Source organism: Astyanax mexicanus, chromosome 1 (assembly GCF_023375975.1).
Source record: "Astyanax mexicanus isolate ESR-SI-001 chromosome 1, AstMex3_surface, whole genome shotgun sequence".
Lineage (NCBI taxonomy): Eukaryota > Metazoa > Chordata > Actinopteri > Characiformes > Acestrorhamphidae > Astyanax > Astyanax mexicanus.
Genome location: NC_064408.1, coordinates 30,010,822 through 30,035,941, shown reverse-complemented (window position 1 = coordinate 30,035,941; position 25,120 = coordinate 30,010,822). Strand labels below are relative to the sequence as shown.

Genomic DNA, 25,120 nt, shown 5'->3' with positions numbered 1-25,120 from the left:
CACCACTAACAAACTAAGCAACTGTAACAGGCACTGAGTTTATTTCCAGGAACAAATTAAGGATCTAAGTATGTTTTGACCTTTAAAAAATATGTACATCTTTTATTTGTTTAATCACTGTTTACGAATATGCTAAAACATAAATAAAAATAAAGAAGTCCAGCTCCCATTGAGAGGTAGAGAATGTACACAACTTACATTATGAAGTACATATAAGCATACGCATCTGTATGCAGAGATATTCATCACATGATCTTAAAAGTCCAGGACTCTTTTTGGATGAGGTACATCACGGGTCGATGAACACGGGTTTGAAGCAACAGACACTATGGAATGTGCAGCTCTGAGTGAGAATAATCTCCAGAATATATAAAGGTAGTCTGTCCTCTTTGTCCTGCTCTTGTTGCAGACAAGATATGTGCCTGAAACGTCCTCTGTGCTTTTAACTCATTTCAGTCCAGTGGTTGCATTACAATATTGCATCTTTCTGATGTTGCACACGCTCTGACCTGAAGCAACATTGTCTCTTTTCATCTTCATTTCTGACATTCTTTCTGAAGGCATTGGTGGGGAATCTCTGAGGCACTTCTAGGATGCAATATATACAACATTCTGTATACATATAATTCAACATAAACACAGTGTATACATACACAATGGTATGAGATGTACAGAAGTGGCCTTGTGACCAGACGTTTGCCAGTTCAATTCCCTTAACCAGCAGGTTACAACTTAGGTGCCACTGAGCAAAGCACCCAACACCAAACTGCCCCAACAACTTTGGAATTCTTTTTAACATGCTGAGAAGAATCTAGGAATCTCCCCTCATTTCCATGTCTCATTGTCATCAGCATCTTGCTTTCTTTTCTTCTTCTTCTTCCCCTTTAGTTTCTTTCTTTCTGGAACCAATTGAACAGACTCCTGCTCAAAATCATGCTTCAGTTCTAGAGCATCTACTTGTTTACTTGAGCTGCTGGCTCTCACGTCCACATTTTCTTCAACATCCTCAGGTTTCTTCTTTTTCTTCTTTATCTTCTTGTCTACTTTTATCTCCGAATCCAATTCTGGACATTGCTGCTCAGCCTCCTGAACCAATTCTAGAGTCTCCACATGCTCTGCTGTGGCTACGTGAATAGCCTCTACATCCACAGTTCCCTCAACATCCCGTCCTTTCTTTTTCTTTGTCTTTTGCTTCTTCTTTGGAACTAGTTCAGCAGCTTCCTGCACACAATCCTGAATCACTTCACAAAAGTCTACTGTCATATTGTTTTGAAAAACCTCAAAGCTCTTCCTTTTCTTCTTCTTCTTTACCCTTTTGTCTGGATCTGATTCAGTAGCCTGATGTTGATAGTGCTGAACAACTTCAAAAGTCTCAATTTGGTCTGTTGATTGTACAGGACAAGCTTCAGCGCCAACATTGTCTTCTTCTCCAAACTGTTCTCTCTTCTTTTTCTTCTTCTTTTTCATCCCTTTTATCTCTGGATTGAATTCAGTACCTTGCTGCTGATTGGGTTGAACTAATTCTAGAGCCTCAACTTGGTCTGTTGCTTCAACATAACAAGCTTCTACACCTACGTTAGTTTCAACATGTTCTCCCTTCTTTTTCTTCTTCTTAATTTTTTTCTCTGGAACAGAGTCAGTATGGTCATCACCTAAATCATTTTCAACCAGCTTTACTTTCTTCTTTTTCATTTTCTTCTCTAGAACTGATTCAGTAGTTTGCTTTTCAGAATACTGAACTACTGCTACAGTTTTCTTTGCTGCTTCTACAGGACAAGCTTCATCACCTACATTGTTTCCAAACGCCTTATCTCTTTTGTTTTTCTTCTTCTTCATTTTGTTCTCTGGAACTGATTCAGTAGCTTGTTGATGGTACTGAACTACTTCTAGAGCCTTAATTGTTTCTGTTGGTTTTACATCTACATTATTTTCTATAAATTGTTCTTTCTTCTTTTTCTTCTTTAATTTTTTCTTTGGAACTGATTCAGCGGCTTTCTGTTCATGATGCTGAATTACCTCTAGATCTCTGATTAGCTCTGCTGGTTCCACAGAACAAACTTCATCACCTTCATTGTTTTCAACCAGCCTTTCTTTCTTCTTTTTCAATTTCTTCTTTGGAACTGATTCAGTTTGCTTTTCAGAATCCAGAACTTCTTCTACAGTTTTCTCTGCTGCTTTTACAGGACAAGCTTCATCATCAACCTGTTCTTTCTTCTTTTTCTTCTTCCTTTTGTTCTCTGGAACTGATTCAGAAGTTTTTTGAACATTCTCAACTGTCTCTGTTGGTTTTACACCTACATCATTTTGTTTAATTTGTTCCTTTTTCTTTTTCTTCTTTATTTTTTTCTCTGGAACTGATTCAGTAACATAATCTAAATTATTTTCAACCAGCTTTTCTTTCTTCTTTTTCAATTTCTTTTCTGAAACCGTTTGCTTCTCAGAATCCTGAAATACTTCTACTGTTCTCTCTGCTGCTTCTACATGAGAAGCTTTATCTCCTACATTGCTTTGAACAACTTGATCTCTCTTGTTTTTCTTCCTCTTTTTCATTTTATTCTCTCCAATCGATTCAGTAGTTCGTTGACAGTACTGAATTACTTCTAAAGTGTTAACAGTCTCTGCTGGTTTTACACCAACATTATTTTCTACAACTTGTTCTTTCTTCTTTTTCTTCATTTTTTTCTCTGGAACTGATTCAGTAGTTTGCTTCACATAATCGTTCAGTACTTCTACTATTTGTTCTGCTACTTCTACTTGATAAGCTTCCACATCCATGTTATTTTCAATAACTTGTTCGCTCTTGTTTTTCTTCTTCTTTTTCAATTTGTTGTCTGGAACTGATTCAGTAGTTTGCTTCTCAGAATACTGAACTACTTCTACATTTTTCTTTGCTGCTTCTACAGGACAAGCTTCATCATCTACATTGTTTTCAACAACCTGATCTCTCTTGCTTTTCTTCTGTTTCATTTTTTTCTCTGAAACTAATTCAGTAGTTTGCTGTACAGAATCTTTCAGTACTTCTACTTGTTTTGCTGCTTCTACTTGCCAAGATTGCACACCCCTGTTATTTTCAAAAACCTGTTTGTTCTTCTTTTTCTTCTTCTTTTCCAATTTGTTGTCTGAAACTGATTCAGTAGTTTGCTTCTTAGAATCCTGAAATACTTCTACAGGTTTCTTTGCTGCTTCTACAGGACAAGCTTCATCACCTTCCAGAGCCTGGGCAGTCTCTGTTGCTTCTACACCCAAATTATTTTCTACAACTTGTTCTTTTTTCTTTTTCAATTTTTTCTCTGTAACTGATTCAGGAGTTTGCTTCACAGAATCTTCCAGTACTTCTTCTACTAGTTCGGCTGCTTCTAATTGACATGTCTCTACACCTACGTTATTTTTAATAACGTGTTCCTTCTGTTTTTTCTTTTTTTTTTTCTCTGGAATGGATTCAACAATGTGCTGTGGAATGTACTGAACTACTTCTAGAGACTCAACCTGCTCTGTTGCTTCTACACCTATATTATTTCCAACAACATGTTCTCTCTTTTTTTTCTTCTTCTTTTTCATTTTGTTTTCTTGAACCAATTCAGTAGTTTGCTTCTCAGAATCCTGAACTACCTCTACAGATTTCTCTGCTGCTTTGACATGGTAAGCTTTACAGAATATTTTCTTCTTTTCCAATATTTTCTCCTCACCTTGCTTAGTAGTTTCTATAGAACTGGCTTCTGTGATTTTTAAATTTTCTTCAACATCATGCTCTCTCTTCCTTTTCTTTTTCTTGTGTTGTTTCTCTGGAACTAATTCAGTAACTTGCTGTTCATCACAACCTGTCGTTTCTATATGACTTGTCTCAGGATCCAGGCTTTCTTCAACAATCTTCTGCCTCTTCTTTTTTGTCTTAGTCTTCTTTGGTGTAACCAAGTCAACAGATTGTATGTCTTTGCAAAATATTTGTTTTTCTCTATTAGCTTCTTCATCACAGCTTTTTAAAGGTTCCACTGTATGATCTGACTGAGTACTTGTGGAAGGAGAAATGTCTTCTCTTTCTGGTCTTTCTACATCATTGTTCTCTAGAAATCCTGGTTGGGTTGACGTCTCCACAGGTTTTTGTGTTGTAGTACCAAGGCTTGACTCAACCTGTTTGGCATAGTCCATCGTTTGCATATCATTAGCATTCTTTGCTTTCTTTGTATTTAGTGGTCCAAACTCCTGTGATTGGACAAGACTCTTCGCTGGGCTGCCATCATCCTGCTGAACTTCTTCTCCAGTCCTTACAGGAGTAGAAAGCTTACTTGCTGTTGATGGTTCAGGTTCAGTTACAGCTGCAGCTGCAGCTACAGACAGTAGACCTTCTGAAGTCGGACGTGTAATCTGATTATCTTCTTCTATACACGTCTCATCACTGCTATAAGACCAAGATTGAACATTGTTCTCAACTCTCCAATTTTCTTTTGCTCCTGTAGGGAAGTTTGCTTCAGATATTGACGAGGCCTGTGCTGGTTCCTGTGATAACCTGACATCAAGACTCCTCTTCTTCTCCTCCTCCTCCTCCTTCTCCTCCTCACCTTTGCCATCCTTATCCAAATGACTTGATGTTTTTCTCTTCTTTTGCCCACAAGCATCATCATATGTAGACGATCTGTTGTATTGACCTGCATCTGAAAGCAAGCTATGAGAGACTTCAGATGTTTCCGACGTTTTTCTTTTCCTCCATTTTAAAAAGGTCATACCACCATAATTAAACAGCGGGCTTTCTGTTTCTATGGCTATCTCTGCTTGTTTAGCCACAGTGTTCTCCACTCTCACTGGGCTTCCCTCGTCACACTGTACCACACAACTTTCTTGGTTTTCATCACCATCCCTAGGTCTTATCTCATCTGTCAAACTGGGTGCATCAATAAGTTCATCAAACTGATTCCCCTCTTCCCCAAACAGATCCGCTGAACCTATAGAATCCCCACAGTCTTCATGATCCTGCACTTCATGATGTCCCTCTTCACCGGGATCCTTGTCACTCTCCCGAGGTTCTCTAAATGGGAGGTTTTCCAAATATCTTCCATCTTCACCAACCTTTTTCGATCTATCCTCCACCATTTCAAGAACATGTGTTTCCTCAGCTTCCACTAAAGTCTGGTCAGAGTCTGGCATTTGTGTTTCCTCAACCATTCTTTCATTGTCCAATTCTCCTTCTGGCACATTCGCAGCACACGTCTCAGCAGATTGATGGGCTGAATGAGATCTGCTATGAAAATGATGGTCTACAACTTGTACTACAGACTGAGAACATGTGGCCAAAACGTCCAGCTGTTTCTCACTGTGTTCCTCTTGGTCCAGAAGTAAATGTCTCATGCTGGAACATTCAGGAGAAGAGACTAAGTTCCTGGATACAGTGGTGCCACTTTTCTGCTTTTCTGTCCTGCTGTTACACTGTGATGTTTTATTGGTGCGTGATCTCTTCTGGATCTCTGTTTGCTGCTTTGCTTTTTGCTTTTGAACTCCTGTTTTTCCTTTAGCACCTTTCTGTTTTTGACTCTTTTGCTTCTGTTTGTTTTTTTCTTCCTTTTTTTCTTTGTTCAGTCTCACTGTCCATCTGGTTTTCGGAAGCCACGGTTGTCTGTTTCTTACACCGGTGTTGAAAATAAAACATTCTGCATCCTGAAAGAAAATCACAATCATTAATGAATAATTAATCAGCAGTAATGTCAATCCATTACATTTTTAAATCAGGTTAATCAAAACAATATTCTGTAATTAACTGCGATTAATAGCACTTGTTCTTATGATGCAAGTTTTTATAGTGGATATTTAAATGTAAATTAAAGAATAAATGTAAGAAATTTCAAATGCATTTATATTTATATTAGTTGATTTGTGAATTAGAATTTACTTTGCTGGGTTTTTACACAGGGTTTTTAATGAGCACAGATGTATTAAACAGAGTGGCGCAGCTGCGAGCAGTGAGCGCTGCACATACTGCGCTCAGTGTGCATTATATTATCAAGCTAATATATTAAATTAAACTGCACCTTATCAGCTGTTTAGCCAAATTAAAAACGTTTTTTCTGACAGCTGGGTCGGATCGAGGCCAGATCACATTCTCACCAACAAGTTAACCTCGCCGGAAAAAAAAAACAGAGCGTTGGGTGGGGGCAGGGCAGATTACAGTGTAAGTAGTGGTCAAATTTGGTGGCATAATTAATTGAGTAAAAAAATGCGTTACTGGAATCAAATTAATCATGTGAGTTAACGCTTTAACTTTGACAGTCCTAGTAATAAGAAAATTGGATTCAGTGGCTATAGTTCAGTTACATCAGTTACACATGTATACACAAAAAAAGCACTGTGACTGAATGTATGCACTGCTGGATTTGACTGCATTCAGTGACAAGAGTGTTGGTCAGGATGGTGGATGATCACCACTCTCCTTCACAGTGCAATGCTGGAGGGCTTTATATCCCTCTAGTCCAGGCCTGGCGTTAGATGGTACAGGACAAGCAGTTCTGGCTCTTTTAGACCAATTACATAATTTCTGTAAAAGCATTACAGATAAAAGATGAAAATGTTAATTAAAAACAGGTTTGTAGATAGTAACAAGACTTACCACTACTCTGATATCATCATCATCATCATCATCATTTCCATGGTCCTCCTCTTTGCTCCCTTCTTCCACACTTTCTTCTTCCCGCCTAAAAAATTGTAGTTACTCAGATTAAAACTAGGTAAAAAGAAGATGAGGCTGTATAGAGATACACAATTTTGTTTTAATTCTTGAATTAAATCTTTTTAAACTACACAGTCAAAAAAAAAAACTTAAAAAGAGTAAGTTCTACTCACACAGATGAAGAGACTGCTGGACTTAGCTCTGTTCTTTGCACTTCATTTCCCTGGCTGATTTTCTGTACACATTTAAAGAAGCCCCCGATCTCTGAATTCTGAAAGAACAAGAAATAAGAAAAATATTTATTGTAGCCCTGTGTTAAACAGAGCATAGGTTAGTTCTGGGATCAGGTACAAACATGGAATCTAGAAGATCTGATTGGGAACCCAAAACTGCAGTTCAGGTAATTTTTAGAATGGAGACCAAAATCTTTTGTTAAAAAAAAGATCTTTTTAGCAGGTATCAAATACTGTTCAAGCAGCTTGGTAGTATTCATCAGGAAATAACAAAACACAGATAATTTAGGACAGTAATAATTAGCCAATCTGAAGATGTATTGAATATTAACACAATCAATCAAATGGATTGCTAAAAATAGATTTGGTCTGGCAGTCTGAACCTAGCCTCAGTTCTTCATACTTCCCCAGTACCCCCAACAAAACACAATCATTAACACATCCTCACCACTAGAACCTGGTTCTTGCAGACAGGCAGTCTTCCAAAGCGAAACTTCTTACACTTTTGTAGAAAAGGGAACTCTGTCCTCTTTGGTTGAACATATGCTGGACGTGGTTTATGTAGCCGTCTCACACCACTGTTGTGCACTGCTTCATTCTCATCATCTGATTCTGAATTAATGAGAAGAGCAGATCTTTCAGAGGAGCGGTGTCGTTTAACTGCCCTGAGTACCGGACTCACGGCCTGAGTCAAAAACAGACTGTCACCAGAGTCACTGCGGAAAAAAGAGGGTAGAAAAAGGATTAGGCAAAGAAGAAGAGAGGTGTGGGAGTTTACTTAAAGTAAGTAATATGTGTAATCAGCTACACTACTAAAAAAACAATATAAAAGTTTGAATATATGATTTTATAAACAAAATTAACTGAGCACAATGCTTCACTGGGCAACAATACATTTTAAGTCAAAAAGAAAACATTTGGCAAAATATGATACCAAGCTTTTTGTTGGACTAGCTAAACTTTTACATTGTATTTTAAAAATAAATAATAGACTGGTCAGAACTTTTTAATTATAGTTAAGACAGTTCTCCCCAGGCAACTATATACACAGATTTTTTTTATCCTGGCATTCAGATAAAATCAACCGTGTTTAATATTATCGTAAGTATCGTAAATACTGGTTCACGCAAATAATGACATAGACAATGTCAACAACGGGAAGCCACAAGGCAAGTGCGGGAAGTCTGCAGAACTGGACACCCTTGTGAAAAAAATAGGAATGTACTTAAGTGTTATTTTAGAAACACTAATTTATACTAAATTAATATTTGTTTGTGATTAAAAAATTATAAATTTGCACCAAGTATACTAGTCATATGTTATTATTGCCACTATTTAATACAATTTAAGTATATTTGTGTGAGCTGTCCAACTCAATAAAAACATATAAAAGGTGTGATTAAAATATATATTTAACATTTTAAGGAGCATATATAAACAGGTAAAGACAAAACCTCTTTCACTGCTGCAAGGATCAGCTGTTAAAGGTATTTTACCTTATCATTACAGTTTTAATTTGTCAACACAAAATTAATGTTTTTTGTAGCAAATTTCACTATAGTTTTTTTGCAGAAAGATATGTTCTATAAGTATAGTTTCATCATAAAAATCTCAGTTTCATACAATAATACTAAGCATATATTTATATTTAGTACATCACCAGTACAAAATGAACAAAGGCAAATAAAGTATACTGAAATACAGCTTAAGTAGGTAAAAAATGTATGTATAAATAGAAAAAGTATATAGTTCAAGTACACTATTATTATATTTAAAAACATAACTTTATCACAAGGGCGTGGCTGAGAAAGAATCTAGTTGCAGTCTTAAAAATAGTGACCCTGCAAGATCTCCAGTCTTTGCAAAATATTAACTTGTGACTGGTCTGTGACTAAAAAGTCTGTGACTAAAAAGTCTGAGTCTTTAAATCAATTAAAAGTGTTTTCAGAGTATTTAAAAGGTCGTCTACTGTGTGGTTAGCATAAGGTAGCCTGGGGGGGATCACTTCTCACTGATGGTGAGTGTCAGAAACTGGTAGACACACCCAGTATGCAAATAGACTGTGCCAGCAGCCAATAGAAAAGAAGCTTCCAGTGGCAACAGATTAAACTTGCAAACTAGTTATTATAAGTTGATTCAACTGAAAGATCTCAGTTTGAATGTGTATGTGGCCACACATGTTCACCCAACTTAAAATAATTGAGTTTGGAAATAACCAATTTTACATAAAACAGACTTAATTTGTTTGAGTTAAAACTAATTGTGGGTTTATAGTGTATAGCTAACGTACTACAATCATGAATACGAGGTAAATATTCCTACAGAAATACTAACTGGTGCTGCATTTGTAGATATAATAGTACTAACTAAGGAGCCTCAGATGAAGCTGTGGAACATCTCCATCTCCTATCTCTTACAGTTAGTTCCCACACTCAGATAATCTTACCTGTCTGAGACAGGTGAATATGGTTTAGCAGCACTCGAGTCCTCGAATCTGCTCACTGGGTCCTCAAAATACTGTGAAATAGTGTTGAGAACGTCTGTGGAAGGAGTTTCAAACACCACATCTCTCCCAGAGTCCAGCTGAACGAGCTCACTCTGAGTGATCGCCTCTAAAATACTCTCCATGCTCTCCACACTCCTGACCCCCCACCAGCTCCTACAGAGAGCTTCAGCAGATCATCAGCGCTCAGTCTGATTAAAACACGCAGAAACTCAGAGCTCAGATCCGCATTATTCACTCTGTTTATCCGCGTTCAGCTGCTTCAGCTCCCACGTGTGATACTCCTCCGTACAACGCGCAACTCGCACAGGCTCGGTGGGCGGGGTCCTCCCCAGGAAGCACTAGGAAACAGAACGAAGACGACCAATCACAGAGCAGCAAAAGACCGTGACGAAAAAATCGTATTTTCAGGCCGCGTTCAACCGCAGCGTTAAAAAATACAGCTATTTTTTGTTAATTCCATAGAGATGTGTGTAATTGTCTGTCACTGTAGCTTGTAATGAATTAGGTAAGAAATGTGTGACTGATTTTATACTTTATTGGACAGAAATATGTTTGTATTATTAAAAACTCATGTAATTAGTTGTCTTGTTGTAAGATCATTTAGGCTCATTATATTTTCCTATTTTGTTTTCTCTTTAACCAATAGGAGTCCAGGCCTAGTTCTAAATATTGATACAAACTCAAAATTTAATTAAATAAATGATTAAGCAGCTCATTCATGTTATTTCTTATTGTAAATAGAAAGGGGAAGTTATGGAAAATAAATAAAACTGCATCCAGAACTGCATTCCTCATGGCAATTAAAATGACAGCAGCATCATTATAATACACACAAAGAATACACACAAAATATAGAGGGATAAATATAAATAAAAGGGGGCAATCCAGGGGGTAAACCATCCATCCATCCACCAACCAAGTCCCACACCCATCCACCCATCCACCAACACACCCATCCACCTATCCACCAACACACCCATCCACCCATCCACCAACACACCCATCCACCCATCCACCAACACACCCATCCACCAACGCATCCATCCACCCATCCACCAACACACCCATCCATGCATTCATCCATCCACCGATCCATCCACCCATCCATCCATTCACCAACCAACCCACACATCCATCCATCCATCTATCCCTCAGTTCAAGAGGAAACTTGCTTCTATGTAGAAATCGCTGGGTGAGTGAACGCGGCACGTCAGCACCCAACTCAGCGTCAGAGCACAGCGTTGGAGCATGTGACCTGCGTGTGTTTAGGCGTGTGTGTGTGTGCGTGTGCGCTGTGCAGTGCAGGATAGCGGTGCAGACTGAAGGATGGCAGGCAGCAGTAAAACTGAGAAGTACCAGATTCATGTTCCCAGTCTGGAGGAGTTAAGTGAGGGTAAGGAGTTTATTTCCCCCGTGCAGAACCGAGGGTTCACAGCTGAGTGCTGCTGTTAGTGTCAGTGCACTGACCAGACCTGACCCTGTACACTGACCAAAGTTCAGCTTACTAGTACAGGCATTCTCATATTAACGCTATATGCTGTCAATATCTGTCAATGTGTGTGTGTGTGTGTGTGTGTGTGTGTTAGTAGTGTTAAGTAATGATGATTTTCTGTGTTAGTACTGGAAAAAGGACTCAGAAACAACTTTGAAGACGCGAAGGTCTGTGTGGCTGAGTGCCCAGATCTCTCACAAGCACCATTCCAGTTTCCTGTTAAAGGTACCTATATATTTAATCATATAAATCACACACAACAGAGATAAACTCACTAAATCCTGCATTAATTCATCAAAATGATACATACAATAAATAAGAGACCACTAAAAATGGATGAGTTTTTTAGATTTTGAAAAAACTCTAAAATATAATCAACAGTAAGATGGATGATCACAAGCCAGCAAACCAAGCTGAACTGCTTGAATTTTTACCAGGACTGGCATAAAGTTATCCACATATTGTTTATGATAAAGGTCACAAAAGCAAAAGAAGATACTACAAATTGAACTACACAACAAATAATTGCGCGAGACCCACAATAAAAAAAAAAATTCAGTAATAGAATTATGCCAACATTGCATATAATATCATATAACATATAATCCAACCCACTTATCCAATTGACTAATAAATATATGCTGTTTTTTCTACAGGACTTTGTGGTAAACCTCGCATTACTGATGTGGGAGGTGTCCCCTACTTGATCCCCCTGGTCCACAAAGACAAGGTTGTATAGCCTACATCCAATAATGTTAAATTTAGATTGATTAGACTAATAGCCTACGACATAGGTCGGCAATAGGCGGCCCGCGGGCCAGATGCGGCCCGCAAGCAAGAAACATCTGGCCCGTGAGGTTGAACTATAATGAAAAAAAAAATCGGACTGTCCGTCTCAAAAATGCTCTTTATTTAGAAACTTAATTTTCCAAAACAGAAAAATTTATTAAAGATTTTTTGATAGAGCCACGGGCTGTTAGATAACTGCTAGCTTCTTTATTCTGTTATTTTTATTTATTATTCGTTTGTTTTTTTTTATTTAACAAACAGGTATATCATTTATAGCGCCCCCAATGGTCAGTCCACAGATTTCACCCACATCAGCCCACTTGAATGTCTGCTTGTCATTTTAAGAGCGCCCTCCCGCCACCGCGCCCGCCAATCCCCCCCCAACCCCCTCCCCCCCAAGTGCTTAAAAAATCTGGCCCGCGGCCAAACTTAATTGCCGACCCCTGGCCTACGATATGTTGTTACTAGATGTTTATTACTATTTTATCATTACTGTTGCTGATTCATAATATGCATTATGTTATGCATTATGTTATACATAATATGCATTATGTTCTTTAGGTGTATAATATGAACACTGTGTCCAAGGAGTTGGAGCTTCCTGGGGCGTTTATACTCGGTGCTGGTGCTGTTTCATTTAAGACTGTCGGAATGAATGGAGAGGTAAAACCTGCTTCATAACAAACTAGATAACCATTGTGTTACACTTTCTGCAGTTCATTTCTATAGCAGTTTAACAATACACACCTTTCTAGAGTTCTGAATTTAAGCTTCAACTTGATATTTTATATTTTATTTGACAATTTTTGAGACATGACAGAAATCAATTATACCCGTCACAGTTTCATGACCTTTTCAATGGAACAAAAGCAAGATTTTGACATTTCTGTGTGTCATGTTAATCACCAATGTCGCTTTTCGAAGTTGATGCCACTGGTGCTGACTGAGTCTGAAGACAAGCCTGCTGTCAATGGCAGCTACTTCTCCTCCATCAATCCAGTGGATGGGAAGTGTCTGCAGGAGAAATACAGTGAGAGATTCAGTGACTGTGATTTTGGGCTGCTTGCAAACCTCTTTGCGTGTGAGGGAAAACCTGGAAAGGTGAGGAAATAGTAAAAATATTTTCATTCTTCCTCAATCGTAATAAACAGATTAGGTAACCACGTTTGAAATCTCTGCTGTTTATTTACTGAAATTACAGTACAGTGTTTACATTGCAACATATATGCTCTCATTTGTGATAGTAAAGATTCTGCTCATAATAAAATGTAATAACTGCTACAGGATTGTTACTCTTTGGCTACGTTCACATTACCAGGCTGAAATCATTTCAAGTGAATCCGATTTTTTTGCTCAGTGTGGCTCAGATTAGATTTTTTTCATGGCTGTGTGAACGTGCCAAATCCGATATTTTCAAATCAGATTTGAGTCACGTTCATATGGTCCTAAATCGGATTCGTATCCAATCCATGGACATGCGACATAAATGTAACCAGTCAAATCGAAATTCATGTGTCTTTTTGCTTTTACGCATGCACTACGTGCTTCTCTCTCCTACCAAAACATCTCTCATTGCAGCTGTGCAGCTATATCTGCAAAAACAGCAAAAGTTGATGAAGAAGGTGACGTTTATACACGTATCATTGTGCGCATGTGGTGCGTTTCAGGGACAGATTTGTTCACATTACACACAGATACAGATCACTTACATTTGTGAATGTGAACCGTCAAGATAGCCATATCCAATCTGAGCAGAAAATTGGATTAAAGCAATGTAACTTGTAATGTGAACATAGCCTTTGATACCCTGAATTAAAATGGCAGAGATAATGTAAGAGAAGTGAGATTAACACTTGTTAAATATTATAGTAAATGTTAAAGTGTAGAAGAAGAATAAATATTACTACTCAGTCCAGCTGGGTAAATGTTTGAAGGGGAAAGTATGCAAATGATGTGACGAGTAGCCAACTAGTTTATGGTTTTATTAAACAACAATCCGCATGCAGAAAAAAAAATATAAAAAAAAAAATATATAAAAAAATATATATATAAATACAAAGGAAGACAAAATATTGGGACACTCATTATTTATTTCTTATTTGTAAAATTAAGGGTATAAGATTTATAAGAGTATATAGAGTTATAAGAGTTTATCCTATTTATATTGGAGCAAATCCTCCTTAACTGATACCAAAGTTTTGGACAAGGCTCAATCAACCTAGAGAACACAGTTCCAAGGTTCCACATCACAATGCCGCTGGGCTTATACCACTCTAGCCCATGCCTGGCGTTAGGCATAATGGCATGCCAATGGATGCAACTCAAAGTTTCTGAATGATTTCAATAATAGGGGTGTCCACAAACATTTTAAAGACATATGGTGCATCTGCTTCAAGATTACTGACCTTTAACTGCAGAATAAATGAATGACGTCTGGTACACAAGCTCTGAGCAGAATTAGTAACTTGTGGTAAAACTGTTTGGTCACAGGTCATTGAGATCAGAGCGAGCAGACGGAAAGGGGAGGAGAGTCTTGTGAGCTGTATGAGGAAAACGATGGAAGAACATTATGGTGATAAGACTGTGGCTCTTGGTGGGACCTTCATCATCCAGAAAGGGAAGGCCAAGATCCACATTATGGTGAAGAAAAAAATACCTATACTTTTCCTATATGTTTAAACATAATGTTTAACAATTCGTAAACTTTAATATCTGTTTCTGTAGGTCATTTGTTTTGTTGAAATTATCTAAATCAACAATTTCTGACACACATGTATTTTTAACATTGTACAAATTTATTTGAGTCAATTTTGGTTTAACACTGTGCACTAAACATTTGCTAGGTCCTGTTGTAGTCCATTAAAGTAGGCTACCTCTCCCTAAATTCTAGTTGTTGTGCTGCATCGATTTCACCCAAAAGAATGACTGTAATAGATTAACCACAGATTCCTGTTATTTTTGTTACAGTATTTAGATACAAAAATCATGCCAGATCTCTAGTACATGTAAAGGGGAGTTAGATTTTGGTACAGCTTTTTTCCTGCTTTAATCTCATGTAATTTTTAATTGGTCTGAATCATCTAAAAAAGTGCTTTCATTCTGTTTACTGGATCATGGTTCAGTTTATTCATACTGAGACCACCTCTTTTTGTTTGATCCAATTTTTTGTCCTTCGTTAGATGTAAAAACACCTTTATGTGTGAACATCTACAGCAGGGGTGTCCGTTGCATGAGGCTTCTGCCTTGCAGAATGTTGTGTAGTTTTGTAACTGTCCAAAGTCAACTGGTGAAGGCCTAGTTAATAAACTGACACCACTTCCCAAAAGTGTTAAGAACATGTCAGCTGGAAGTGAGTGCAATAAATGCAAACCAGCCCAGAAAAGTTAAATCAAAGTATCCATAAGCTGCTTTGTCTCTAAACTACATCTAAACCATAAATATTGAAGAAATCTGCTAACTCTGTCATTTAGTCTGAAACGTTACTACACCCAAATGCATTTTTTGCTGCAAGGTCATGAGGTTTATCTTTGTCTTCTAACTGTAGCCACAAGAGTTCTCTTCATGCCCCCTGAATACTAATGAAGACGTCAACAACTGGCTGAAGCACTTTGAAGTCAGTGCTCCCCTCATCTGCCAGTCTGTCATGGTGTCCAGAGATCCAGTGAGTAAAACAGCCTTTTCTCTAAATAAATTTTCTAGTTGCTAAATATTGTGTAGAAACTAATTTTTGTCTACTAATTTCACATTAAACGAGCCTCATCTGTTCTGTGTTTACTGTCAGTTTTAATTAACATAGGTTGAATCAAAACATGAATCAAGCAACTCACATTGAGTTGCTTAAATAAATCCATGTTCTCTAGTTATGCTTTAGTACTGGCAAATCAGATTTGTTGAGATGACTGTCTGTGCTGTTATTTGCCAGGGATCAAGATTGGATTTGGATGTCCTGACATCATCACAAACCTATTATTATAGATTAGTAACTTACCTTTGCTACTATTCTAGGATCATTCTGGATTTGATGTGATTGTTTCCGTAAAACCTGATTTTAATCACATTTCAAATCACCTTTAAATTTAGTTTGGATCCGATTAAAAAACTCTGGGCATGTTTTGAAATGGTTAAAACTACAGGAAATTAAATAAGGATAAGAATAAGGATATATTTATCCTGATTTAAGCAGGCAAAGGCATAAGGACAGGTAACCAGGTCCAGTAGACTACAGTCAGGAGAGAGAGATGGAGTTGCGGTTTCATTTATTGTAGAATAAAAAAAAAATCAGCTTGACTTACAGTTAAACTCTTTACTGATTCATTCATTACCTGTTTGTTTTTCCTCAGGGTTTGGATCTGAGGCTGGAACACACTCATGGCTTCAGCCATCACGGTGAGGGAGGCCACTACTACATAGACACCACCCCAAACACAGTGGAATACCTGGGATACTTCCTCCCAGCTGATTTCATTTATCGCATTGACCGGCCAACGGACACCCACAATGTGGGCAGAGACTGAATATAATGAGGATTTAGTCTTGCAGTGAATCACAATGACTGTTTATTAATGAATCAAATGAATCAAAGAGCAAGAGCTCTTTATGTTTTCAACTTACTGTAAAGAAAATTTAGTTAATAAAGATGGTTTGTTGGGTTGCTTTCTTCTTTCAGTGCACCTAATTATCAAGATAAAGAATGTACATCCCATGAAAAAATTAAGAAACCACTTTAGTTTCTGAATCAGTTTCTATGATTTTGCTATTTTTTTTGCTATTTTAGGTATATGTTTGAGTGAAATAAACATTGTTGTTTCATTCTATAAACTACGGACAACATTTCTCCCAAATTCCAAATAAAATATTGTCATTCAGAGCATTTATTTGCAGAAAATGAGAAATGGCTGAAATAACAAAAAGATGCAGAGCTTTCAGACATCAAATAATGCAAAGAAAATAAGTTCATATTCATAAAGTTTTAAGAAAGTTCAGAAATCAATATTTGGTAGAATAACCCTGGATTTTAATCACAGTTTCCATGCATCTTGGCATGTTCTCCTCCACTAGTCTTACACACTGCTTTTGGATAACTTTATGACACTTCTGTTGCAATAATTCAAGCAGTTCAGCTTGGTTTGATGGCTTGTGATCATCCATCATCCTCTTGATTAAATTCCAGAGTTTTTCAATTTGGTAAAATCAAAGAAACTCATAATTTTTAAGTGGGCTCTTATTTATTCCACAGCTGTATTTATTAACTAAGTATACATGACAAGGGCAGGGAAAGAGATGAGAATACACTATAAAGTAATAAATACATTGATAAATTGAAGATTAATGTATGCAGTGCAATTAAGTGATGATATAACAATGCAATATGGACAGACTATAATGTAAACAATATCTTTATGAAAGTGAAAAAATGATTGCAATTAGAAATAAAAACATATTTACATAAAAACATGAGTACATACAAACACACCAGTACAAATAAACTGCAGTAGTTCTTATCTAGGAGTGAACCCTTCAATTGTGGGTTGGATTCCTGGACAGGGATTAAGTGATCACTAGTCCTGCACTATACAGCACTGTGAATGAACATTCTCCACTGAAAGTTAAAAGTAGCCAAGGACCAGGGTAAATTCCTGTCTGGGGAAAAGAAGTACTGTAAATAAAATCCTTCTCTGTTTAGCAAATAAACATATACCTGTTAGCAACATGCCAAATGCCAGGTGTGGGTTAGAGGGGTTTAAAGCTGTAATGATCTCAATTCTCTGGAGTACATCCAGAACTTGATGAATACAGGATGAATTATTTTGACATCCCTGATGCTCTAGCAGCTGAATGCAATTGAATGCTTACAGCAGTGTTTTAAAGTCTAGCAGAAAACCTTCCCTGAACAGTAGAGACAGATACTTTAACAAAAGTAATTTTAATGTCCTTCGTTACCAAATGCAACAGTGAAAGAGCAGGTTTACCAACCTCTATATGTTGGAGTGTATGCACAAACATGTATAATATGTATGTCTGTGTCAGTAATATTGTTAGAGGGCAGGTTTTAAGGCCTTTATTTTTGTATCCAGGCAATCGCTATGACTGCTCCAGAAATCCCATGTTAGAGCATTAGAGCTTTATTATAGACAGCCACTTCTTATCTTTCCCGTTATATCAGTAGATAAGTGACTGTAAATCGCTAGAGGGAGCCTGTGAAAATTGATCAAACATTTATAAACTGATTTTGCCCACTTGCTCCATATGAGCCTATTCATTTTGTACTCGTCCGGGAGCGCCCCCTAGTGGTAAGACTAACCTGAAAGAGATGTGAGGAGTGAAGGGTATTCTTCTCTATGGGAGGTTGTTAGTTTCAGCCAAAAACAAAACTGAACTAAAATAACAAACATGAAAACGCAAATAACATTTTGACAAATGGTCAAAATAACTTTCCCGTTTTTATTTGTATTTGCATTTTGTGATCTGCAATTTATTACAGTTGAAAAGGAAAAGCTGAACTCCAAGTATGTTAAAGAAGATAACATTACAAATACATTTTTAAAGTATTTTTTTTAATTTAATTTTAGTTTTGGATCAGATTGCCATGCTTGAGTGAATAATTAAACTGCAATTTAAGTAATTTCAGTTTATTTTTAAACTCATAAGTAAAAAATAAATGTAAAAAAGTTATTTGCATTTTCATTTTAGTCATTTCCACCATAATTACTCCAGTTCTCTTTTTTATTGACTTTTTGTACTTAGTGCAGTCCAACAAAGTTACATAGCAATAGGCCAATTTCGATTCATATATCCAACAATATAGAAATATACTTAACTATATCATAAAATATATACAATATGATAAAATAAACAAGATAAATATGTACTAAACTATATAATAAAATATATAGAAAAATAAACTATATAATAAAATAATCAATATGCTAAAATAAACTATGTAGAAAAGCTATATAATAAAATAAACAATATACTAAAATGTGCTAAAATAAACTATAAAATAATGCATGTATACACTACAATAAACTATATAATAAAATAAACAATATACTCAAATGTGCTAAAATAAACGATATAATAAAATAAACTATATACTAACATGTAATTAAATAATCTATATAATAATATAAACTATAATAAATCGGTTTGTTCTCAGGCCGCAGTAATCCCCAGTGTTGGAGCTCTTTTCCCGCGCAGTATGAGGAGAGACCGCGGTGTCTCGCGCCGCTTGGTTGTCAGGGCTGGTGAATATCGGAGCGCTGTGTGTGAGAGAGACTCGCTCACTTAATAAACCCTCAGTCCGGGTTTTATACACAGTCTTTAACTCCACAGCTGAAGGGGGAAGTTTCATTAAATAGTCAGCTAGACTGACCCGCTACCCGTTAGATAAGCGGAAAGTCATGACCGGACAGTACAGCACCGGGTAGGCTCGGTTAGAGAGTAATGAAGTCAGTTAGCGTGGGGAGCTAACCTAGTTAACGAACTTTCCCTGTGTGTCCTTTAAAATACGTAGCTGGATAGTTTAGCTAAGTGCAGTTTACTGTGACAGCACTAGAAACACTTCACACGTAAGATAAGTTATTCATTTATAGGTAATTTTGTCTTTTAGTAGATTTAACAGAAGATAACAGAAGGGTTAGCTAACCGCTAAGCTAACAACTTACCTAACGAACCCAGCAGCTCTTATCATGAGGAGAAACGAAAACCAGCCGAGACCGACAGCAGGTAACTAACTGACTACAGTTATTATTGAATTTCATTACTGTTTAACTATTAGATATTTAATACAGAGTCATACAGTGACATCATGGGGCCGACTTATATGGCCAGGACTTAATTATCTCGTTTCCACATCTTAATAAGTTGTCCCCACGACTTAATAAGTCGTCCTCTGTCCTAATTATCTAGTTCCACAACATAATACAGAACCCCTGAGGTGACGACATGTAAAAATAAATAAATAAATAAGGTGTAGCCACGCCTTATTAAGAAGTGGGAACGAAATCCTAAGGTGTGGGAACGAGATCATTAAGGCTTATTACTTAATTAAATCTAGCTGGAGAATAATAAAGCTTGCTTTTCTGTAATGCCCATGAAGAAGACTGAATGTGAATCTTTTGTTAGAAAATTGAACTGGTTTCTTTTTATTTTCATCTCGGAATGAATGATGGCGATATTTCGGTGTCTCTTGCAGTGAGACAAGGAATAATTCAAAGTAAAAAACTTAATTCTAATACTAAAAGCTGACGCGCTCAGACGCAGACAGTATGCAGACCTGTTAACTTCCTTAGTCAGTCCTATTGTACACAACAGGACCTTTTTGCTACACCTAATGGCTATGATTTAATTAACTCATTCCAACGCCTTAATAAGTCGTGGCCACACTTTAATCCTCTTTTTCCCACCCATTAGGATCTCGTTCTCATGCCTTAATAAAGCATGGCCACACATTTTTTTTCATGATGTCGCCTTAGGAGCTACGTTGATTTCCAGTTGTGGCCACACATTATTATTTTTTACATGATGTCACCTCAGGAGCTCCTGTATTTAATGCTAATTAACTAGCCATTTTTTCCTGAGCACAAAACATTCTGTGTAAGTTTTTACCTTTTCCTCAGGCTGCCTGTCAGTTCCACTGTTTAACCAGAAGAAACGTAGCAGATTGCCTTTGACGTCCAATCCGTCTGAGAATGAAATGTACTCTGGCAGTAAGTAGCTAGTATAGATAGGCTTTATACAAATACACAATTTTTTTACTCAAATTTATGCTTATGGCATGTTGGTAACACTTTACAATAAAGGTACATCAGTCAACAGTACTTACAACAGACTCAACTAGTTTTATTTGATATTGTTAATTAATATACAGTTGTGGTCAAAAGTTTACATACACTTGTAAAAAAACATAATGTTATGGCTGTCTTGAGTTTTCAATAAGTTCTACAACTCTTATTTTTCTGTGATAGAGTGATCGGAACACATACATGTTTGTCACAAAAAACAGTCATAAAATTTGGTTCTTTCATAAATTTATTATGGGTCTGCTGAAAATGTCACCAAATCTGCTGGGTCAAAAATATACATACAGCAACATTAGTATTTGGTTACATGTCCCTTGGCCATTTTCACGGCAACTAGGCGCTTTTGGTAGCCATCCACAAGCTCCTGGCAAGCTTCAGGTCGAATGTTTGACCACTCTTCTTGACAGAATTGGTGCAGTTCAGCTAAATGTGATGGTTTTCTTGCATGAACCCGTTTCTTTAGCACTGTCCACATGTTCTCAATGGGGTTTAAGTCAGGACTTTGGGAAGGCCATTCTAAAACCTTAATTCTAGCCTGGTTTAGCCATTCCTTTACCACTTTTGATGTGTGTTTTGGGTCATTGTCTTGTTGGAACACCCAACTGCGCCCAAGACCCAACCTTCGGGCTGAAGTTTTTAAGTTTTCCTGCAGAATTTGGAGGTAATCCTCCTCCTTCATTATCCCATTTACTTTCTGCAAAGAACCAGTTCCACTGGCAGCAAAACATCCCCAGAGCATAATACTACCACCACCATGCTTGACAGTAGGCATGGTGTTCCTGGGATTAAAGGCCTCACCTTTTCTCCTCCAAACATATTGCTGGGTGTTGTGGCCAAACAGCTCAATTTTTGTTTCGTCTGACCAGAGAACTTTCCTCCAGAAGGTTTTATCTTTGTCCATGTGATCAGCAGCAAACTTCAGCCGAGTCTTAAGGTGCCTTTTCTGGAGCAAGGGCTTCTTTCTTGCACGGCAGCCTCTCAGTCCATGGCGATGTAAAACACGCTTGACTGTGGAGACTGACACCTGTGTTCCATCAGCTTCCAAATCCTTGCAGACCTGCTTCTTGGTGATTCTTGGTTGACTCTTGACCATCCTGACCAATCTCCTCTCGGCAGCATGTGATAGCTTGCGTTTTCTTCCTGATCGTGGCAGTGACACAACTGTTCCATGCACTTTATACTTGCGTATAATTGTCTGCACAGTTGCTCTTGGGACCTGTAGCTGCTTTGAAATGGCTCCAAGTGACTTCCCTGACTTGTTCAAGTCAATAATTCGCTTTTTCAGATCCACACTGAGTTCCTTTGACTTTCCCATTGTAGCTTTTGTAGCTGAGTCTAATCACTGGGTCAAATGAGCCCTATTTAAATGGGCTCATGAGAAGTCAACAGCTGTAGTCAATCAGAATCACTTACAAGAAGTGAAGAGGCCATGACATGAAGCTAATTTGATTGACACAACTCGCTACATCACCAAAATTGACAAATTTTGTTGCTGTATGTATATTTTTGACCCAGCAGATTTGGTGACATTTTCAGCAGACCCATAATAAATTTATGAAAGAACCAAATTTTATGACTGTTTTTTGTGACAAACATGTATGTGTTCCGATCACTCTATCACAGAAAAATAATAGTTGTAGAACTTATTGAAAACTCAAGACAGCCATAACATTATGTTTTTTTACAAGTGTATGTAAACTTTTGACCACAACTGTATATATATATATATATATATATATATATATATATATATATATATATATATATATATATATATATTTTTTTTTTTCTTAAGCATTAATATATAGTCATGTTTAATAATGTATTAACTATTGTCAGCTTGGGGTGTGCCATAATAAATGACATGATAAAGAATTGCGATATGCTTGAAAGCAGTTTCTACTGTGTTTTTATTGATATTTACTGTAATTCTGTTTATTTTTTTTTTAGTTTATATGCATGCACTTAATATTACAATGCAATTTTTTGTTCAGACAGCCTAGGGTATGCCCCGGCATTGGCAACAACAAATCGAGCGCCTCTAACCCAGAGAAGTGAATGGAATCAGCAGACAAATCTACGACCTGAGCAAGGCAAAACTTGGCCTTCTACTTCATCTCGCTCAACAGGACAAGGATATTCACCTATACCTCACCCTCATAAACCCATCTATAATAGGTACCTCCCAAAAATAGATTTTTACTTACACAACAGTTGACACAAGTATTTTCATTTTTATCACTTATTATTTTGTTTTTTTCAGATCAGGTACAGGGATGCAGAGACCATCAGGTAAATATGATTCCATGGCAATGACTCAGAACTGCAGGGTGGATGCATTTCCTAGTGTCAGTGGAGCCTATCAGGCCCAGGAAAGACCATTTGTTGGCAAGCAACCCATAAAGCAGCAGACCTTTAGCAGACAGGCCAATCCACCCAAAGCGTCTTTCACCCATCAGAAGCCCCTGCCCGGTCCATCACACAGCCAGGGAGCTGGTCCTCAGAGTCAGAACACTAAGTGGAAGGTTAAATCTGTTGGGCATACGAGTGCTGGGATGTGGGTTGAGGATACTTTTGGCACTTCAAGAAATGAAAGCAGTGCACAGCAAGAGGTAAACCTTTTTACTCAAGTACATTTGGCGGCCATTAAAATGTATGACTTACAGACTAATATGCATAGTTATTGTGGTATTGTAATATACAATATTTATTATGTAAAATTGTGTATCTCATCTAATGAATAAATCTTTAGAACATCAGAATGTTTAGCAGTTGTGCTACTTATTCATATGTTGTCTTGATCTGAAGAAATCGACAGAGACAAAGCCAGGACCTGAGAATTCCCTGCGAATTCTCACAGCTGTTATTGAGGGTATGAAACACTGGAGCCAGTTTAAGGACAAAGTGCCTATGCTGTTTGAGATTTTTGGTATGTATCAATAACTACATACTCAGTTACTCCTTGTAACATAACAGACTTTTGCTAATAAGGAAGTTGCTTAGGTTTTGATGCAGCACCATATTAAAACTGCACTCTGGTCAGTCATTGTTGTCTTTTGTTGTTACAGCCACTCTTGACTCTGCTGTTACAGTAGGAAAATATGGTGCCAAGAACTTCCTCATGAGGGATGGAAAAGATGTGGTGTCATGTGTCTACTATGAAACTGTGAGTATGTTTCTTCAAGCAGCTTCTGCAAAAAACTGGAATTTCATCATGTCATTCCATGTACAGTCACCTTCAGCTGTTTTTAAAGCATATTCTTGCCTGACTTCGGCAAACAGTATGATGTAATTAGTAGAAATCGAATAAACCACAAACAGTGTTAACTTTGCATGTCATATAGACAGACAAAATGCTACAAAGACACTATGCAGTCAAAGACACAGTACAACAAAGACACTATGCGCCAAAGCCTGCAGTTGGTCAGTAAAAAAAGAGAGTGCCATGAAACAAACATGAATGATTGTTAGGAGGAGTTCTTAGAGGAAGTTCCTAGGTATTGTCATCTATAAGATTCATCACTGAGAGGTTACAAAGACTCTCAGTTTGTTTTAGACTTGTGGAGAAAATCCTGAGAAATATTGTGTTCATTAGGGGTGTGCAATATCGTATTGTACGCAATAATATCACCAACATTTTTGAATATCTTGAATGATATTACACCATGAAATATCATGCCATATCATCCCACACTATTTATCACATCAGGAAACTACATTTTTTTTTGTTTTTAGCAAAAGAAAATTTCACACTGTTCTCATTTTGCCATCAATATCTGCTCTTTTCATAAAGCATCTCTTACAGTAGTTCTGTTCTGCTCAGTGCTGAAACAAATATGCATCAGGTTTACAGATTAAACGTAACAACACAGCAGTGTAGTGTTATTGATATTGTAACTGATGTGTGTAGGCAACACATTCTTAATCATGTGTTTAATTAACCTTCAGAAGGCATAGATCGTAAATCATGGAGTCATTTTTAATCATGACCTGTTAAGATGACTTGTCCTGAAAGATGAAGGTAATTGGCTCATTTTTATTAGCTGGAGGGTATACTTTGAAGCCGAGGTCTCTGGGTAATGACTCAACTAATTCTTATTAAGGCAAGGTATCTCTATCTGTTGTGCATAGCCCTGCATCCTTATTATTGCCTTACAGGACCAAGTGCTGCCTAGGCTGATCCGAGGTCAGGTGCATCGCTGTGTCGGGAACTACGACAGACAAAAAAACATTCTCACCTGTGTGTCGGTGCGGCCCGCCTCTTCCTCCGAGCAGAGAAATGCTCAGGAGGCTGTGAAAGCTTCAGATGCTGAGATGAGAAGCGTGGTCCAGGTGCTTTCAGAAATGTAATATGAAGTGGAACTTGACGTGACAGAACATAGCAGGAGGATTTCAGGACATTCAAGTTAAGTTTGTTTTCTCTTTTAGTTGAAGATTAGTTCAGAGGTGAAGTGTGATTATATTGGATTATATACAACATTCCTCTTCGTCCACAGACAATTTGACATGTTGCAGCTTTATCATTTATATGCATTGGTTACATACATTTGTGTATTCATTCATCAGTTCAAAACTATTACTGCATATGCTATATTTACAATGATGCAAAATTACCTAAAACCATTAAAACCTGCTTAATCTAAATGA

At 37.3% G+C, this 25,120-nt stretch overlaps 3 protein-coding genes across 4 annotated transcripts; 2 read left to right on the top strand and 1 right to left on the bottom strand.

The window, feature by feature from the left end:
• Positions 1-22: 22 nt before the first annotated feature.
• Positions 23-9,719, bottom strand: pho (phoenix). Its single transcript, XM_007260371.4, has 5 exons — positions 9,332-9,719; positions 7,334-7,601; positions 6,826-6,923; positions 6,593-6,677; positions 23-5,646 (listed from the first exon to the last, which is right to left on the bottom strand). The coding sequence occupies exons 1-5, from the start codon at positions 9,511-9,513 to the stop codon at positions 826-828; spliced, it is 5,454 nt and encodes a 1,817-aa protein (XP_007260433.3). The 5' UTR covers positions 9,514-9,719; the 3' UTR covers positions 23-825.
• A 921-nt stretch (positions 9,720-10,640) lies between these two features.
• On the top strand, positions 10,641-16,310 carry c1h11orf54 (chromosome 1 C11orf54 homolog). The gene is made up of 8 exons (XM_007260369.4): positions 10,641-10,784; positions 11,010-11,108; positions 11,540-11,613; positions 12,234-12,335; positions 12,597-12,773; positions 14,163-14,312; positions 15,217-15,333; positions 16,013-16,310. The coding sequence occupies exons 1-8, from the start codon at positions 10,718-10,720 to the stop codon at positions 16,184-16,186; spliced, it is 960 nt and encodes a 319-aa protein (XP_007260431.2). The 5' UTR covers positions 10,641-10,717; the 3' UTR covers positions 16,187-16,310.
• Positions 16,311-18,863: 2,553 nt separating this feature from the next.
• On the top strand, positions 18,864-25,117 carry LOC103045706 (spermatogenesis-associated protein 22). Of its 2 annotated transcripts, none has more exons than XM_022680366.2 (8): positions 18,864-19,095; positions 19,285-19,397; positions 20,291-20,380; positions 22,468-22,651; positions 22,737-23,085; positions 23,282-23,402; positions 23,542-23,639; positions 24,632-25,117. In XM_022680366.2, the coding sequence occupies exons 2-8, from the start codon at positions 19,361-19,363 to the stop codon at positions 24,821-24,823; spliced, it is 1,071 nt and encodes a 356-aa protein (XP_022536087.2). In that variant the 5' UTR covers positions 18,864-19,095; positions 19,285-19,360; the 3' UTR covers positions 24,824-25,117. The 2 variants fall into 2 exon arrangements, with proteins under 2 accessions (XP_022536087.2, XP_022536080.2); XM_022680359.2 differs by having other exon boundaries at positions 19,282-19,397.
• The last annotated feature ends 3 nt before the right edge of the window (positions 25,118-25,120 follow it).